Source organism: Canis lupus, chromosome 17 (assembly GCF_003254725.2).
Source record: "Canis lupus dingo isolate Sandy chromosome 17, ASM325472v2, whole genome shotgun sequence".
In the NCBI taxonomy this organism is placed as follows: domain Eukaryota; kingdom Metazoa; phylum Chordata; class Mammalia; order Carnivora; family Canidae; genus Canis; species Canis lupus.
In genome coordinates this window covers 59,238,197-59,257,920 of record NC_064259.1, presented here as the reverse complement: position 1 = coordinate 59,257,920, position 19,724 = coordinate 59,238,197, and the positions used below count along the sequence as shown (strand labels likewise).

The 19,724-nt window shown below is 36.3% G+C and overlaps 1 protein-coding gene and 1 long non-coding RNA gene across 5 annotated transcripts in view; one reads left to right on the top strand and one right to left on the bottom strand.

Annotated features, from left to right (window-relative positions):
* The window catches only part of VPS45 (vacuolar protein sorting 45 homolog), a 74,409-nt gene extending 64,204 nt beyond the window's left edge, over positions 1 to 10,205 (bottom strand). For 3 of the 4 annotated variants that reach the window (XM_025453167.3, XM_025453165.3, XM_025453166.3), the window contains exons 1-7: positions 9,981 to 10,204; positions 9,209 to 9,343; positions 6,310 to 6,370; positions 2,706 to 2,785; positions 1,593 to 1,661; positions 1,334 to 1,471; positions 816 to 926 (exon numbers count right to left, since the gene is read on the bottom strand). In XM_025453167.3, the coding sequence (XP_025308952.1) occupies positions 816 to 926; positions 1,334 to 1,471; positions 1,593 to 1,661; positions 2,706 to 2,785; positions 6,310 to 6,370; positions 9,209 to 9,343; positions 9,981 to 10,073 (687 nt within the window). In that variant the 5' untranslated portion in view covers positions 10,074 to 10,204. Of the gene's footprint in view, positions 1 to 815; positions 927 to 1,333; positions 1,472 to 1,592; positions 1,662 to 2,705; positions 2,786 to 6,309; positions 6,371 to 9,208; positions 9,344 to 9,980 lie in introns of all 4 variants that reach the window. The other variant, XM_049095873.1, reaches the window with a different exon arrangement.
* Positions 10,206 to 10,224: 19 nt separating this feature from the next.
* Positions 10,225 to 11,977, top strand: LOC125752800 (uncharacterized). The gene is made up of 2 exons (XR_007403133.1): positions 10,225 to 10,552; positions 11,074 to 11,977. It is a non-coding gene; the product is annotated as an uncharacterized LOC125752800 (long non-coding RNA).
* Positions 11,978 to 19,724: the final 7,747 nt, after the last annotated feature.

Here is a 19,724-nt window from a genome sequence, read left to right as displayed (position 1 = left end):
GCAACCTGAACAAAACAAAAACAAAACAAACCAGAGTAATCTGGAGAAGGTAACTGATATAAATAGTGGCATGGCTCATGTCAAATTCTGAAGCAATCTTCCTGCTAAGGCCACTGGACATAGAACCCATGTGATGCTATACACTCAAGGATTTAAATTTACTGAAAAGTAAACAAATAAAAGTGTAGATTTGTTCTCTTATAAAAAAATAAAATAAGGATTCCTGGGTGGCTCAGTCGTAAAGTGTCTGCCTTTGGCTCAGGTCGCAATCCTGGGGTTTTGGGATTGAGCCCCACATCAGGCTTCCTGCTCAGCAGGGAGCCTTGCTTCTCCCTCTCCCTCTGCCTGTGGCTCCTCCTGCTCTCTCTCTGTCAAAGAAGTAAATAAGTAAAATTTTCAAAAATAAAAATAAAATAAAAAATAAAAATGAGGAATTGGTAGATGACTATTTCAGTATTCCTATGAGAGATTAGGGTCTACACAGAGGTAATGACAGTAAGAATGAAAAATTGCAGCCAGACATTAGAAAAGGAGAAGCTACAGAGCCTAAAAGTTGCCTTGATAGGGGTGAAGGTGGTGGCAGAAAGGGACAGGAAAGATGAGGCAGAAGAAAGAGTCAAAGATGACTGTGGCTGGAAGAATAGCGATACCAAAACCTCAGGAAATACAAAGCAAAAAAAAAAAAAAAAAAAAAGAAAAGAAAAACTGAAAATAAGGAGGCAAATAAGTGGACCACATTGTTCATTTCCACATCTGCATTTTGATGAATACCACTTGAAATCATGCTTCTATTATGCTAATAAAGGGTTCTGCACCTGGTTTAGCAATGGGGTGATGGCATCATCACAACGATCTAAAATAAGCAGCAATGGAGGCACCTCAGTCCGCCGGAACTCAAACAGTTCATATTCTTTAGTTATTACTTGCTGTGGATGAGAGAGATAGATGGTTTGGTCAACCAGTTAGTTGCAGACAAAAATAATAAACAAAATTAATACATAAAAAACACATTTAACAACAGTTCTTTGCACCTTCATAGGCCTTCAGAAAAGGATTCAAAAGCTTGACAAAGTTTGGTAGCATCCTGTTTAAGAAGTTAGGATCAAAATAAGTATTTAACTTACTTAGCTTGCAAATGTTTCCTGAGTTAAGCCTAAGAATTTTAGTTCTAATGTGTTGCTTTTGATTTTTTATTACAAAGATCTACCTCTTTGCCAGTAAACCCAACACATCACTTCCTTGGTTATAGATAAAATATTGCTATAGTTTCTGAAATACGATAAGGAAATGAATGGTCTTAATGTTTTGGTACTGGGGATAGGGGAAGCCATACCTTAACACATTCTGCAAGTCTCTTTGCTGCCTCTGATGAAAGCTGATAACGAATCATGGGACATTTCTTCAGAGATAAAAGGAGAGCTGTCAATCCTTGAGTTGTTCTGGATAGCTGGACTGGATCCCAATTTCTACCCTTTTTGTTAAAAATGTATATTCAGAGAAAATATTTGAATTTTTTTCTTACAAGTCCAATACTTGCTGAATTAATTCCCACCTGATAAATAAACTTATTTTTTTATCCTTTCCTTCCATACCTGGCAGCAACCCAAAATATTGAGGGAAAACAAATGTGGATTCACAGCAATATAATCACCATAAAATTCCTGCAAACAAAGCACCAAGATCAGTCAGTTATTTCATAAATTCCAGCTGTATCATAACAGTAATATCTTCATATGCAACATAATACTATATGATATAATCAAATTTGAGGAAGTGCAGGTGTCAAAGACATACAAAACTTAATAACTGAGTAGCAATAGTTAATGTGGGGGAATAAAATAATTCTAAAACAGTAACAATAGTAATAAATCTTTTAAAAAACAAAAAGCAAAGTTGTAGAAGTATATATATTACATTTCTGGAGACCTCTGTGAACACTTAACAATTAGTAAAAATAAGACCCTGCTATAGGGTATACATTGTTACACAAAGATGAGAAAGAACGTCGCTGTCTGGTGTATTTTTTTTTTGTCCAGTGTATTCTCATGAGGGAGAATATGACTTAAAATTTTTATTCATTTATCATCTAGCACATCCTTCTGAAAATCCAAAACTTATTTATTTGCTGCCCTATTCTTCACTTAAGTGATAAATATATTCAAACATCTATATAAATGTATTCAAGAACACTAAAGCATTTAAGAAATAAAAGATAACATGATACGTTCTGATGTGATGTACTATATAGCATGCAGAATATTTAGGAGTTACCAAGTTTTAACCTAATGACAAAAGTCTGCTTTATAAACACAAACAGAACTTTAACAAACCTCATTCATATTCTTTACTTCCTATTCTTTTCCAATCAGACATAGCCCTGTAGATGAACATTCTTATAATGTGGTTCATAAAACTAGCATAGAATACATCTGACTCTGTTCCCAACCCTGTGAAACCCTCCCTATCCGTTAAGTAGGATCCAGTACCAATCCAATCTCATTTCCACTGAATCCTTTAATTCTGTTCCCAATGTGATACTTCTTAGAGTTTCTAAATATGAGTATAGTTTGGTGCAATGCACATTTATGTCTGACCAATTTATATCTGATCCCTTCTTCTGAGACAGCACAGACTGTCTAATTGTTAGACTCAAATCTTTAAAAAGGGCCAATATAAGAGATGTGCTAGAGGACCCATAGGTTTACCTGAACCTCAGCCACAACTTCTTGTTCATCAGCTTCAGCTAATGACTTCACATCACTCTTGCTGATCACATTACTGAAATCTGAAACAGACATATGAGCTGTGGCTGACTCCAAGGAGATCACTTTTGTTGCAATTAGACATAAAAGAGCCTAATGTATACATTGTGGTATATGTCAAAGTTGAACACCTTCAAAATAAAATGAGTAGCACAAATATATTTAAATCTGTAAGTTCAAAATAATACTTAAAAAAAAGACCACTGTGAAGGTAGTGGACGATGCCAGGGAACCACGTCATTATATTGAAAATAGCAAATAAAAGGAAAGAAGTAAGCTTTTATGCTTTCATTTATTTTTATTTTTTATTTTTTTTATTGGAGTTCAATTTGCCAACATATAGCATAACACCCAGTGCTCATCCCGTTAAGTGCCCCCCTCAGTGCCCATCACCCAGTCACCCCAACCTCCTGCCCACCTCCCTTTCCACTACCTCTTGTTCGTTTCCCAGAGTTAGGTGTCTCAAATGTTTTGTCACCCTGACTGATATTTTCACTCATTTTCTCTCCTTTCCCTTTATTCCCTTTCACTAATTCTTATATTCCCCAAATGAATGAGACCATATAATGCTTTTATTCTTTTATATACAAAACTATACAACAGATAACCAAATAGTAGATGAGGGGAAATTTCTCTTTATGGAAATATTCCAGCTAAAAACCAAAGAAGGAATGAAAATGATGATTGAAACATCATCATTTTTATCAACCCCTAGTGCATCAATGGATGAACCTAGGCATTGAGCATCAACTGATGCTAATATCACAGTAAGAGACCATCAATGAAAGCACACAACACTGACAATGAAATATTCTTGCCAAAAAGAAATCAAATCTAAATCTAATTAAGCTTCTATATCCAAGTACCAATTTACAGAACTAGAGGCTAGAGGAATATTTTGTTTATTTACTAATTAGATTTATTTATTTTAGAGAGAGAGAGAGAGCAAGAGAGCGTGCATGCACATGAGTAGAAAGGGCAGAGGGAGAGGGCGAGAGAATCTCAAGCAGACTCTACACTGAGTGCAGAGCTGGAAGTGGAGCTCGATCCCATAACCTTGAGATCAAGACCTGAGCAGAAAACAAGAGTTGATATTTTGATGTTTAATGGACTGCATCACCCAGGTGCCCCATGAGTATTTTAAACTACAAAGAATATGTTAAACAATCCTATGGGGATGCAATCAGCAAGAGGCAGGGTGTGAGAAACTTTAACAGAACAATATAGTTTTTTCAATAAATAAATTGCACTTGAGAGAGAGAGAGAGAGAGAGAGAGATGGAGAGAGACAAAGAAAACACCTATAGAAGACTAAAGAAACTTAACGTATCAATGTGTGGCTATTATGATCATAATTCAAATCCAAAGCAGTGAGAAAACAAAACAAAACAAAACAAAACAAAACCAAACCATTACGGGAATCTGAAATTTTAACATTGAGTATTTGAAAATAGGAACTATTTTTCATTATTTAGATATAATAATGGTATTTTATTTTATTCATTGCTTATAATAACGGTATTTTAAAAAATGAGTCCTTGTGTTTTAGAGATGTATACTGAAATATTTAGGAATGAACTCCTAAGTCTTAGATCTTCAAAATAATGTTGGTGGAGGATTAGGTGGCAATATAGCTAAAACAAAATAGGCCATGGCAAAGTAACTTTTGAAATTGGGTGATGGGCACATTAGGATTTATTATACTATTTGTATACATTTGAAAACTTCCATAATAGAGAGTTCTTTTTTTAATAAAGGGAGAAGCCTATTATACAATATTTTTAGTAGACATAAAAATACAAAAATTATAAATAAGTGAAGTCAGCAGCAGAAGGCCAGGTTAGTGATGATATAAATTGTGCTGAAAGGTTGTAATGAATAAAATCACTACATACAAACTCATTTAGTTTATTTTAATCAAATAAAATTGTGAAATTGATTGCTTTATCCAAGTTCCAAGAGTCTGTATTTCCTAGGCTTTAATGCTACCTTTATATAATTTTTATCTTCTACTTCATAGATTCATAGCGCAAATCAAATAATCTTTAGAACCAGGAGAATAAACATTAGATTATTGGTTACTAATCTCAACTGCTGCATCAAAGAACTCTCTTTAGAGGAAAAAGGAGTCTTTCATCTTATGACCTACTCAATTTTTAACTGAGACTCAGCACAAGAAGTGATTCCATTATATGTCTTAAATTTGAAACACAGGGAATTTCTCATATATATGTATATATATGTCACTAAGTACAAGTTTCTACATTTTTCTAAGTACCTAGCTTGTGATCAGACAAAAATACTTCAGTGACTACATGCTTATCAGAATGGCTAAAATAAAAACTAAGAGCAACACCAAATGCTCATAAGGATAAAAAAAAACTTGAGGCACTTGGGTGGCTCAGTCAGTTAAACATCTGCCTTCGCTCAGGTCATGATTCCAGGGTCCTGGGATTGAGCCCCACATGGAGCTCCCTACTCTGTGGAGAGCCTGCTTCTCCCTCTCCCATTCCCTACCCCCTCTTATGCTGTCTCTGTGTCAGATAAATAAATAGTCTTTAAAAAAAAAAAAAAGGATACAAAGAAACTGGATCACCTGTACATTGCTGGTGGAAAGTAAAATGGTATGGTCACTCTAGAAAACACTTAGCAGTTTCTTAAAACACTAAACATGGAACGAGCATATGGCCCAGCAATTGCTCTGGGCCAAAGGCAGGCGCTAAACCACTGAGCCACCCAGGGATCCCCGCCGCATTTGAGAAATTTTAAATAAATAAATAAATAAATAAATCTTTAAAAAAAATAAAAAATAAAATTTCTCAAATGCCCTACATACTGAGAATTAAGGTTTGTCCTTGGTTTTGGAAATGGCACCAAATAAAGTATACCAACTAATCCCATAAGGATCAATAATGACATCTAGAGGAGAATACATGTAACTTACAAACAGAATGTATTACATCAAAAAAAAAAATCATATAAAATGTATAGTAACCACAAACCTAATTTATTTCCAGGACTCTGCCCCCACCACCAAAAAAAAGTTATATACATAAGAGATACCTACCAGATAACTTGTACTTTCAAGTATTAAATAAAGTGGCAAAGGGAAGTGGAATGTTTTCATCTGGAATGTAAGTAAATCTCTGCTTTTCCAACAAATTCAAGCATATCCTCCTCCAAGTAAATAATCAGCTTCTATGCCTCAGTTCATAAAAGTATAAAATACAAATAAATAAATGCTTTTTTCTTTTTTTTGCAGAGGTAGGATGTGAAATTTGGCTACTTATAATTTTTGACATACAAAGAATCTTGATAGGTAAAGTAAAACTTAAAAAAGTAATTTTCACTTAATCAATAATGAAAAAAAATCACACTTAGCTCTCTAAAATAGAATGGTCACATGACTTTTAATATTTTGAAAGGATATAAAGAAATCAGAATTGTATAGTAATGAATTCAGTTAACTTATTGATGATATGTAGTGCCCAATAGAACAAACTAGCTAGGATAGTTTGATGATGGAATGGGTGAAATAATATACTTACAAATAAAGTATATACTGTATTTTGGTCTCCGGAGCTCTTGAATCAGATAATCCACATTCTCCTAGAAAAAATAAACAAATAATATGTGAGAATTGTTTAAGTTAAAGAATAATAAATATTGTCTTTTGACTTATTTAAGTATTTATTGAGAGTCCATCGAGTGCTGAGGTCTAGATTTAAATGTATGTTATGAGGATGAAGGCTGGCAGAGAAAAAGAGGTATGTTAAATATAATGATCAGGAATCATCTATAAAATTATGTAGCTGCATCACCTTGGCCAAATTAAGATGTAAAAATATTAAAAACACAAATGTTGAAGTACAACATAAAATTGATAACAACTATAAATTTGCCTCAGGCTGCTTGTCTATAAATTACTCATCTAATCAAAATTCTTAGAATATCTAGATGTTTCTAGTTCTTTAAAAAAATCAACATTCAGGGATGCCTGGGTGGCTCAGTGGTTGAGCATCTGCCTTCAGCTCAGGGCGAGATCCCGTGATTGAGTCCCACATAGGGCTCCCTGCATGGAGCCTCTGCTCTCTCTCCGTTGTCTCTCGTGACTAAATAAACAAAATCTTAAAAAAATCAATATTCAAGAGAAAATACACTTAATTGTATTCACTTTGGCTTTTAATTTATCAGGACCTAAGACTGCACCACTGTAATGTTTATGAAGATTTCTGTAAAAAGCAGGCTGACCTTTCATATTATTATTTATTTATTTTTCAAAAATATTTTGTTTATTTATTTATTTATTTATTCATTCATGAGTGAGTGAGTGACAGAGAGAGAGACAGAGGCAGACACAGGCCGAGGGAGAAGCAGGCTCCATGCAGGGAGCCCGACGTGGGACTCGATCCAGGGACTCCAGGATCACGCCCTGGGCTGAAGGTGGTGCTAAACCGCTGACCCATCCCGGCTGCCCTCATATAGTTATTTAAAAATAAAAAATGAGTAGCACCTGGATGGCTCATTTGGTTAAGTGCCTTACTCGTGATTTTGGCTCAAGGTCACAATCTCATGGGTTATTAGATAAAGCCCAAGGTCAGGCTCCACACTCAGCAGGGAGTCTGCTGGAGACTCTCTATCTCTCTCTTTGCCCCTCCCCCCCCACTCACACTTCCTCTCTTGCTCAAATAAAATAAATAAATCTTTAAAAAGAATAAAAATAAAATGTGAAATTTAGAAGTAAAAAGAAGTTGATTTTTATATGGTCAAAACATAAGCATTCCAATTACAGAAGATCATAATGCAGGTTTTAATCTATTTTTGATACCATTAACACATAGTTAAATTTCTATATGAATTTGATCCCCAGTCCAAACATGAAATACAGTTTTGAATGTTTAAAAAAAAATACATACATTTCCTTAGAGAATTAAAAGTAATTTAAGCAATGCACATTGCTTTTTAAATAGGAAAAAGGTTTTTAAAATTGCCATTTAGGTTAAAAAATACATTTAAATTAACTTTATAATATAATCAAAGAAAATAATTTTTAAGGAACACATTTTTAGTTTGAGAGAGTATATGTATATAATTGTGAAAGATGTTTCTCTGATGAAAAATCTTAGGAAATGTTGGAATAGATAATCTCTAAGATCCCTCTCAGCAACAAAATTTCATATGAGCCACAAATGTGAAACAACTGAAAATAACTCTAACGCAGTATTAATATGTTAATTAATTCAGGAATTATTTACTGAGGTCCACTATGTAGAAGGCATAATAGTGTGAAAAAAACAGATACCATCTCTGCTCTCATTGAGCTTATTGCTAGTAAGATAGGCATTAATCAAACGATATAAAACTTCAACTATGACAAGCAATAGGGAGAAGATATTGGTGTGATAAGTACTTATAAGAGGGGGGTTTGACTTGGTCAACAAAACCAGGGAAGATTTGCTGAAGGAAGTAAAGAAGTTTCAAACAGAGGGAAGAGCCTATGCAAAGGTCCTGGAGCATGATGGAATAAAGTGAACTGAAAGATTAATGTGGCTAAGAATAAAAGGGGGAATGGTTTGAAATGAGGCTGTAGGTATGTGGAACTAGTGGAACTAGATCACACAGAACCATAATTAAGGAGTTCTGCCTTTAGCATAAAAACAATGAGAAGTCATTCAAATTTCAAGTGGTGGTAACACGGTCAGATTTATATTTCAGAAAGTACGTAATATACAAGCATTGTCAAAGAGTGCAATTGGAGTTGAAGATCATGAATATAAAGAGAGTATACAAAAATAAGATTGAAATAGTACAGGATTTTTACAGGAAGACTCAAGCCAGACTTAGAAAATGATGGATGAAATGGATAGAAGGCTAAAGAACCTTTAATTAGGGGAAGAGTACAAATAGAGAAGAGGATTGAGCATGTAGAGGGGTGAAAAAAGGCCTAGTTGGCTATAGTAGAGGAGCAGAGATTGAACAGAGGAGGCTGGATACATAAGGGCAGACCAAACCAGCTCAAGGAGGGATTCGAGGGCTGGACTACTGAATATTGATTTAATTATGGCAGTAAAATCAAGCCATTATGTTCCTGTGCATAGATGTGAATAAAATGATATAAACTCAAGATATTGGTGTACATACATAAGTATATAAGTATATAGGATTAAGTGGCAATGGTGTTCAGTGTGATAGTATGGAGGTTAATCCAGGAATAAAGTGATGTGGTCTCTGTTAGAACCAAGTAGCCAAGAACCTAGAAGGCATCTTGGAGGAAAAATTGACTGAAAGGAGTAAACTGAAATGTGGAAAGAAGGGGAGTCAAGGTTATAACTCTGATGAACCAGGGTAATTATGATGCCACAAATGGTAATACAAATTTATTTTGCTTTCTTCATGCTTTCAGATCATCATATTCTGTATTTGCCTGGGCAAATGACAGCTCAGTACCTTCGTAGGTCGAAGAAAACAAATTGCTTTCAGGTGTTTCATGATCTCTCGATTTTGAGAATCAATGCGTTCAAAAAGGTAAACTTCCTTCTGAAGAATCTCTGATTGTGTGTAGACCATACTCACTATGCCAGTCTGTAAAGAAAAAGAACTCATATTATGCTAGTCAAAAATAATATGAACAAGCAGCAACATTTAAGACTTAAAATTTTTTTTCATTTATACTTGGCTGGATAACATAAATATTAACGTATGTAATAACATTTACTGAGCATCCAGAACATGTAGGTAATGTACCGGAACATGTACATGAAAAACATGTTCTCTCTGAACACGGAGAATCCATAAATTTCGAAAAAATTTTTTCCATCACCTTATAGTGTTTTTTTAAAAAAATAATTTTGACCAACAAATAATAGCCTATCGTCTCAGCTCGAGCACTAACAGCTGTATTTTAGAAACAAGCCTGAGTAGAAATAAAAGTCTTCCAAGTGCCCTGTCTCACATATTATTTTTTGGCAGAGACATTTAGGAAAGGCCTTCTGATTCCAGTAAGTCGTTGAGGGGGCGGGGGTGGCGGGGGAGGAAAAACCTCTGGCAATAGAGCAATTTACATTGACAACACAGTAGACAAGCTGCATACAACCTTTCAGTTTCACACAGGACCGACCCTCGCTTCAAAATTCTTAGTTAAATCCTAAACCCTACGGTGGAGCGGGAGTAGCTATGAGGAGGGAGGATTCCCTCACATACTGAGCAAAAGCAAACTCACCGTCTCCTTATCCATGAGAAGTACCTTCATACCCGGTCCGCTGTCCTCTATCATTTTGGAAATGTACTGCTTCACAGCAAAAACCACGTTCATGGTGGCGAACGGACGGCGGAGCCCCACAGCCCTTCTGGTCCCCTTTTTTCTTGCTAAATTAACCCAGGGCCTCTTGGCCGGCTCTCAGCTGCTTCCTCCCCGCTGGGCTTCGGCTTCCGGAAATCCGGGCATCTCCTCGGGTGCTGGGAGTTGTAGTTCCGCTGAGCCGCCGGTGCCAGCGGAGACCCGCCCCCCCTTCCCTCTCGGAAGTGATAACATGCCCACCCCCAGCCTGGTGGTGTCTTGAGGCCTGGCTCCCGACCGCTATGGGCCTGGGTCCGGAGTGCCCGGCTGCGGCCGAAGCCTGTTCTGCTGGCTTGGGGACAGGGTACCCGCTCGCCGGGTGGAGGAACTTGACACAGGGCTGGCTCGGAGGCAGGAACGGCAGAGGGTGACCGCGGTCACTATTTGCCATGAATACTCGGGTGGCCCGTGAGGAATTAAGGGAAGAGGGATGGTGTGGTGCTCCCGGCCGCTCGGTAAGGTGTTGGCTAAGTAATGGTCGGATTCGCCCTTCCTGGCTTCACCGTGTCGTGAACAAGGCCAGGACAGTTCTGCCAAGGGAGGCCCGAGTTGGTTTTCTGCAGACCGAGGGGCTCCTGAAAGGGAATATTTGTTGGAAGAGCGTACGAAAGAGAATGCCTTTGAGGGATGTTTCTGGGGAGGCCCCAGACCCCGCCCAGGGCGGGGAGCTGAGTCGGCCCCCGAAGGCCTGCGGGGGGCGAGGGAGAGGGTGAGGCGGTGGGGCCCCGAGTTGGGCGCCCTGGGCGGTTGGCCTCCGCGGTCTGCCGCGGAGCGGGTGCGGTGACCTGGGGCGCTGAACCTGCGGGCAGAAGCCCAGGCGAGAGTCAGAAATGGGCAGGGGCACGTATCAGGGGAGCTGAGCAATGTAGCGTGAGAATTTTAGGGGGAAACTCACGTTTTGGCTTAAGGAACAACAAAAACGTAGCCACAAAATGAATCTTAAGGTCATCAACTTCTTTTTTTTTTTTTTTTTAAGGTCATCAACTTCTAAATGACTGCATTTGTGTTTAATACCCCGAAGGTCTCTCCGTTTTGCCATTTCTCGAAAAGGAGGGAAAATGTTAGTTTTTCTACACCTTTACCCTACGGAATTAAAAAATCAGGAAGATAATAAACAACTTCTGGGTGGCTCAACGGTTGAGCGGTTGAGCCTCTGCCTTCGGCTTAGGTCATGATCCCCGGATCCTGGGATCAGTCCCGCATCAGTCTCCCTGCATGGAGCCTGCTTCTCCCTCTGCCTGTGTCTTTGCCTCTCTCTGTGCCTCTCGTTAATAAATAAATAAAATCTAAACAAAACAAAAAAACAACACAAATCAGAAACTAAAATTGCTTGTAAATATTTCCACTAAAATAATGACCAGTGTTTGTTGGGATCACTTTAATCAATAGGTTCGACCTTACCAAATCATTCTTTCATTATATTTTAAAAAGTATACAATTAAAACTAGACCCAGACCATATTAACATTAATCCGGCTGTTAAGATCACTTTATATACAGTTATCAAATCCCTTAGCAGAGCTCAGAAGCCACTTGAAATACCATGGATTTTTGTCACCTCTGAAATTGTGCAGAATGTGTTTCTTTTTGCTTTTTCTACCGTGTAAATAAAACTTCCCATTGGGCTTTTTAAAAATCCATTTTTGAATTATATTTTAAAAGAAAAGTTATATTAAAATGAAAATGTAGGGGCACCTGGGTGGCTCAGTGGTTGAGCATCTGCCTTTGGCTCAGGGTGTGATCCTGGGGTCCTGGGATCAAGTCCTGCATCAGGCTCCCTGCCTCCTTCTGCTTCTCCCTCTGCTTCTCCCTCTATGCCTCTGCCTCTCTGTGTGTCTGTAATGAATAAATAAATAAAATCTAAAAAAATAAAAATGTGAACTTTAAAGTGGTTATAAATGAGAAAAATGTAATTTGTATAGAATTCTAATATTAACTTAAAATATTACTTAAAATTTAAAACATATTTAAAATACATTACAATTTAAAATGAACCAGTAAAACACCTGGAAATCCTGTAAGTTATCAATATTTGAAAATTCACCTCTACTCTCCTGTCACTTGGTCTTTTTCTTTTACCTATAATTTAGATTTCAGTATAGGATTGTTTTTCCATTTTATGCATTTTTTTAAGAAAAAACAAGGTAAGTCTTGTCTATGAAATTTGTGCTTTTTTAGACAGTAGTCAGCCTGTAAATAATACATGGCAAGAAACTTCATTCTTTTATTTATAGTTGGACAATTATAACACTTTAGAAGAACAGGAAAATGCCTATTTTGATAAGGCTTAGTAATTTATTCCATTGCTCATGAAGTTCCATTGATGTCAGTGGCAGTGTTATTTTGTACATTGATAAGATGCTTCCATAAACATTTTGTACAAAATAGTTATAGATTTAAAGGATGCTGTGATAGTTCTAAAGTTTGCCAGCCTATTGTGTGAATTAAATGAAATAATGTGCAGAAAAAATGTGCCTGGCACATACTAAATGCTCAGTAAATATCAGCTTTAATTAGTTAATTAAAAAGATTTTATTTATTTGAGAGAGAGCAAGAGAGAGTGAGAGAGCATGAGTGAGGGGGTGGCAGGGGGACAGAGAGAGAGGGAGAAGCTGGCTCCCAGCTAAGCAGAGAGCTCCATGTGGGGCTTGGTCCCAGGATCCTGGAATCATGACCTGAGCTGAAGGCAGACCCCTAACCGACTGAGCCAACCAGGCATCCCTCAGCTTTAATTATTTAAAATCAAAAGGTAGGTATAACTTTTAGCTTATTTTTTACATATGACATTTTATTCCCCTTTGACAAGAAAAATTTTAAATATAATCCAATTTCAGAATTTGTAAACTACAGTTTCCCAATATAATTTCCAGAAGTTTATCTTGCATTACTATACAATAATAGAAGTATTGATGGGAAGAATTGGGCTGCTCCTTCATAAATTGTGAACCATACGATTTTCACCAAGACAAAACTTAGGAGAAATATGCTTCAAGCTACTTCAGAGGCTTAGTGAATACCCAACCTCAAATCAAACAGGGTTTGTTAAGCTTTTGTCACAGTTGGTGGTTTAGTACTGAACTTTATGGTAGCAAAAACAATTACCTTAAATCATAAAGGAAAAATTATTTGCTGGATGCCTGGGTGGCTCAGAGGTTGAGCATCTGCCTTTGACTCAGGACGTGATTCCAGAGTCCTGGGGTCAAGTCCCACATTGGGCTTCCTGCTTGGGGCCTGCTTCTCCCTCTGCCTGTGTCTCTGCCTCTCTCTCTCTATGTTTGTCATGAATAAATAAATAAAATCTTTTAAAAAAATTATTTGCATGAAGGATTCTGCCTGCACATTCAGTAGTTTGGGTGGTTTCATCTTTCTGATGGTGATGTTAACTTTGATTGTTTGGTTAGGTGGTGTCTGTTGGGTTTCTCCTCTGTAAAATTATTTTTCTCCTTGTAATTAATAAATATGTGAAAACAGATAAAGAGGATTAAGAGGTAAAAACTTTCAGTTATAAAATAAGTCATGGAGATGAAAAGTACAACATAAGGAGTATAGTTAACAATGTGGTAATAATATTATGTGGTGGTGAGTGGTGACTTACTCTTTTTGTTTGTTTGTTTTTGAAGATTTTATTTATTCATGAGAGACACACACACACACACACACACACACACACACACACAGAGGCAGAGACACAGGCAGAGGGAGAAGCAGGCTCCATGCAGGGAGCCCAACGTGGGACTCGATCCCAGGACTCCAGGATTACGCCCTGGGCTGAATGAAGGCAGGCGCTAAACCGCTGAGCCACCCAGATATCCCTGTGACTTACTGTTATGAGCATTGAATAATGTATAGAATTGTCTAATCAATATGCTGTACACCTGAATGCAACATTGTATGTTAATTATACTTTAATTAAAAAATGTATACTTAAAGCAAAAATAAAAATATCATATGGAGAGATGCCTTGATGTATTGTAAATATCCCAGTTCTCATCATACTTGTTATACCTGCAAATTTTAACTGGAATCCACTATTAGTTCTACCTGAAACCATTGGTGTTTACCTGATAGTAATTATTTTCCTCATTTCTTCTGCAGTTATTGTGTGGCATTCTTCTGTAAAATAGAGTGATACTCTTACTCCCATGCATTTATTTAATCATTTATTTATGTCAGATCCATGGATATTTAAGAGGATTAATTTTAAGTAATAGGAAGGATATATAGAGGTTGAGAGTGCAGGCTCTGGATCAGGCAACGTGGACTTGATTTTGCTGAATACCAGTGGGACTTTGGCAAGTTACATAACCACTCAGTGTTTCAGTTTCTCATTTGTAGATGGAGAAAATAACACCTACCTCAGGTTGGGATGAACATTATTAAGTGAGATAATACATGTAGTTGTTAGCCTAGCTTTAGTTACTTTTTTCTTAGCAAATATTTTGAATGGTGTTAAGTTTTACTGTTTTTAAGTTTCCCCAATTACAAACTGAATATAAAAATACTTGACACAGAAATGGTAACTGTGCTTATACTGAGCATAGCATATAGACTTGTTGATTTCCTATGTTATACACCTGAAACTAACATAATGTGTGATAATACCTCAATTAAAAAAAAAAAGGAATAAGGACGTCTGGGTGGTTCAGTCTGCTAAGCATCTGCCTTTGGCTCAGGTCATGATTGATCTGCAAGGGGCTCCCTGCTCAGTGGGGAGCCTGCTTCTCCCTCTCCCTCTGCCTGCTCCACTGCTTGTGCTCTCTCTCACTCTCTCTCAAATAATATCTTTAAAAAAATAGCAATAAACAAATACATTTTCACATGCTTGCCTCCCCAAGAAATTATTAAAATTCACAAAATCAATTTAGAAGTGTAATGTTAATGAAATGCATAAGTCATTTAAAAAAAAAGATTGAACTAGAATTTTGCTAAGATCGCTTTTATGATCATAATTCTGTTCTTGGGTTACTGTGTCAGAAACATAAATGAGCATGAAATGTGATGAAATTATTTTTAACATTTTAGATGTTTCAAGAGAATAGGTAAGCCATATGAAGTAAATACCAGAAAATGCATATTTTTATAAATCCTTACATTTCATTAGTGGTAAAGGAATTTTAATTATATTTTTAATAGCGAAATAATCCCTTTAGAAATGACTCATTATTGACTTGATCAAGCATTTGATCAAGATTACTTGTTTTTCTTCACTAGAAAGAATATTTAGTGGGATCCCTGGGTGGCACAGCAGTTTGGCGCCTGCCTTTGGCCCAGGGCGTGATCCTGGAGATCCGGGATCGAATCCCACATCGGGCTCCCGGTGCATGGAGCCTGCTTCTCCCTCTGCCTATGTCTCTGCCTCTCTCTCTCTCTCTCTGTGACTATCATAAATAAATTAATTAATTAAAAAAATAGTTATTCTAAAAAAAGAAAAAAGAATATTTAGTGATAAATATTCAAATATCCTATTTGAAACAAATTTAACGTAGGAGGATATTCAAGATTTCTCTTTATATATATATATTTTTTTTAAATTTTTGTTTATTTATTTGAAAGAGAGAGTACAGGGAGGAGCAAAGGGAAAGGGACAAGCAGACTGCAGCTGAGCCCGGAGTCCAACTCTGGGGCTTGATCCCATGACCCTGAGATTATGATCTAAGCCAAAATCAAGAGTTGGATGCTTAAGTGACTGAGCTACCCAGGCACCCTATCTCATAATAATATTAATAAAGAAAAGCAACCACCTTTTACTGAGCTTTTAGCCGACCCCCTTTACAAATATCCCAGCTTTTGCAACTTTCCTCTGAGGTATCATCTCCATGTTACAGAGAAATTGAGGTTCAGAGAAGTTGAATAACTTCTCTAAGATGACACAGCAGCAAGTTTAGAGAAGCATATCTTTTTAAAAAAATTTTTATTTATTCAAGTAATTTCTACATCCCACATGGGGACTCAAACTCTGAGATCAAGAGTTGCATCCTTTTCTGACTGAGCCAGCCAGAAATCCCTAGAGAAGCATAACTTTTTCACTGGGCATTTTACCATGTTTCTTTATACATATTCCTTCTGCACATCCTTTTTTAGAAAGCAATTGTCATTTCTTTGAGGATAGTGATTTGTTGTTGTTTTTTTCTATCCTTTTCACACAGAAGTTACCCAATAAATATTTGATGTTGGTGATACTCATTACTGAGCTAACTTCTACAACGGCACGTTAAATAAAATGTGGAGTTTTAAATGGACAGTATAAACAAAGAGATCAAAATATGTATCCAGATGATTTATGCCAGTAGTTTTATTGAATGATATTGGATACATTCTGGGAAAAATATAATGGATTTTCTTTCCAAATTCCCAGGTAAATTTACAGGGATGTAGACTTAACTGTTCTGGCGCTCTCATAACAAATGACATGACTTTTATTTCTTTCTACCTGCTAGCCATGATTAGAGAGAATTAACTTCCTAAAATTGTTAAGTATTTACTTGAGAAAGCATCAGCTTTCTAAAAGTATTTGATTTAGCTTTGAATTTTTTCAATAGTCAGACAGAGGGCGCCCTTGGACCACCATGAAGTTATAACGAGGCTTTTTAACATTTGATGCTGGCAGATTGAGTGATGGCTACAAAATTGGGGGAAAATGTATTGTTTTGGTCAAAATAGATTAGAAAATGGTTTAATGTTGAGTTTAATGTTGCTGGTTTTTGCTTTAAATCTTATTGAATTGTTGCACAAATTGCTTTCCACTTTTTTCATTTCTTAAGGAACTGGACAAAATCTGTAAGGTTTAAATCAATAAGAATTCAATTTGGAAGATTTGTTTGATATATATAATGTCACATCTAAAATTTGAAGGGTGGAAATCTGACTATAACTTCTATTCATGTCTGGTTGCAATTGACAGATCTGTCCATATAAATATGTATGTGTTAGGCTATGTGCTGAGTACTTCCTTGCATTATTCTTACAAACAATGACTAAGTAGGGCTGTTACCCTCTTTTTAAAAAGGAGAAAATTGAAGCCTAAGGAGATAAGAAGATTTCCACTAATAAGTGACAAAACTGGGATTTAAATCTGGAGGTGTGAACACCAGCCAGAATCCATACTTCTAGACAGAATACTATATTGCAAATGATAATTTCCTCTGTTCGTGGCACAAAATATACAATTAATGGTGAAATTGTGATTTCCCCCCTTTAATTTCCAATTATTATTGAAAGAATACAACAACATCCAGACTCACCATGGCTTAATTTAGGAATAATTTTTGGGAAATTAGACTCTTTATTTCCTGGTGATGTAGTAATTTGAATTCAGATGCTATAGATGGATTCAATTCCTGGTCAGAAGAAAACTCAAGTTTGCCATGGTAGAATAAAAAGAACACTGAATTGAGAACCAGGTAATCTGATTTATAGTATATTTTACTACTAATATCTGAGTGAGCTTCAGAAATGATTTAAGCTTACTAGACCTCTGTCTTTCAAATGAAGGGAATGGACTAGAAAACCTCAGTTCATAAATCCTTGTGTTGTAGATTTTACATACAGAAATCATTCTCTTGTTTTATATACACATACTGTACGTGCCTTGTTCAATTTCTGGGAGCAGTATATTCATATAAATCTAACGATGTCATGCATCTGCTTTAGCACTGGTACGAAGCCCCACCACCAATAGATGCATCTGTGGAAGCAGCTAATTCTCAACACTGGTTACTATCGAAGATTTGTGGAGGTTATTTGTTCTTTAAACTAACATTTTCTGAACACCTACTATGTGCTAGTTATGAAAATACAGCATTGAATAAAACAGACAAAATTCCTAACCTCATGAAGTTTACAATCTTAGGACAATCAGACAAAGAAATAAGTAAAATTTATGGTAATTAGATAATGATAAATTCTACAGAGAAGAGCAAAACAGGTTTAAAAAGGGAGATGGTGGCTATGGGGATGTGTAAGATTTGCAGTTATAGATAGGATAGTCAGAGAATCATTCACTGGAAAAAAAAAGTAGACGTTGAGCAAAAACCTGAAGGAGGTTAAAGGAATAAGCTATGTGATCTCTAAGTAAAGAATCTTCCAAGTAAAAGGAAGAGCAATTGCAAAACTTTTGAGGTAGATATGGCCTGTTCATAAAAGCTCAAAGTGGCCAGTATAGCTGGGGCTGAGATGGTGAGGGGCAAAGATAGATCATTGGAAATAGTGTGTTCAGGACTCTATTGTCAGGGCATTGACTTTTATTTTGAATGTGATGGAAGTCCCTGGAGATCTTTAAGGAGAGGATCAGTTTGGCTATTGGGTTGAGAATAAACTGCAGAGGGCAAAGGTAAAAAGCAGGGAGCCTAGTTAGGAGCATTTACAATAATCCAGTTGAGCGATATGAGGTTTTAGCCAGGGAGATGGAAATAGCGAGGGAGTGGTTGGATCCTGGAGACTGTGACAGTATTAGCTGATGGTTAAAATAAAGGATATGTGAGAGAGGAGTCTCAGCAAGACTTAGCCTTAACAATTGGTGGGATGAAGCTGCCATTAACTGAGGAAAAGTAGCCTTTGCTCCTTCATTTCATCTGTGACTACATCATGCATATACCACACATCTAAAACACTGCAATAGCCAACTTTTAGCTTCTTTCTTTTCCAATCCATCCTGTGTGCTATAGGAATTAAGAACAGGTTGTTTGGATTGGGGAAAGGGGAAGGCTAGAACAATATTCAAAAGGTAAACATGCTTTGCATTTATTGTTTTTCCATAATAGGGATTTGCCTCTAGAGTAACTCAGAGTAAAACTACAAGCAACACAATTATTTCCTCTGCTTTATTAGAAATGCTTTTATAATCATGTTAATTAAATTACCTTATATCTCTTTGTAGTTGGTGTTTATACCTTCTGTAAAATAACTAGAAAGCTTTTTTGTTTACATTTTTATATTCTTGAGGACTTACTGTAGGATTGCAGGAAGTTTAAAAATTAGCGGTGAAGTGGATTTGTATTATTAGTCTGATCTTAATGTTACAACATACTGATTATGCAAGATATATGATTAGTTTGTTTTTGTTACTTAACATAGGCAGAACTGTAACAAGACAAATTGGAGATGATATAAGGTATAAGGTGAAAGCAATTAAGTTACTATCTGATTAAAACATTTAAATCTAAAAAAAATAAAAAAATAAAACATTTAAATCTAATATTGGCAGAATTCTCTAGAAAATTCACAATTCGTTTTGTCTCCTTTTCCCAAAACTTTCCTTCAACTTTGGTATGTATCTGTTGAATAATATTTCTAATTTTGAGAAGCTAGTTTAAAAACAAGTGTTAACTTCTTTCGACAAGAATTTGAAATCTGAATCTAAAAATCCTTGATGTTATTACTGATATCCCTTGGCACTGCTGGATAATTTTTGTTTAAGGAATCATAGCTACAACTACACATAAATATAGTGATATATAATTTATCTATTGTAATACTGAGTTTCTTTCTTTCTCTCTCTTTTTTTTTTTTTTTTTTTTAGTTTATTTCTTTTTAAAAATCACTTTAGGGACCGATGCCTGGGTGGCTCAGAGGTTAAATGCCTGCCTTCGCTCCGGGGCATGATCCTGCGGTGCCAGGATGCCAGGATCGA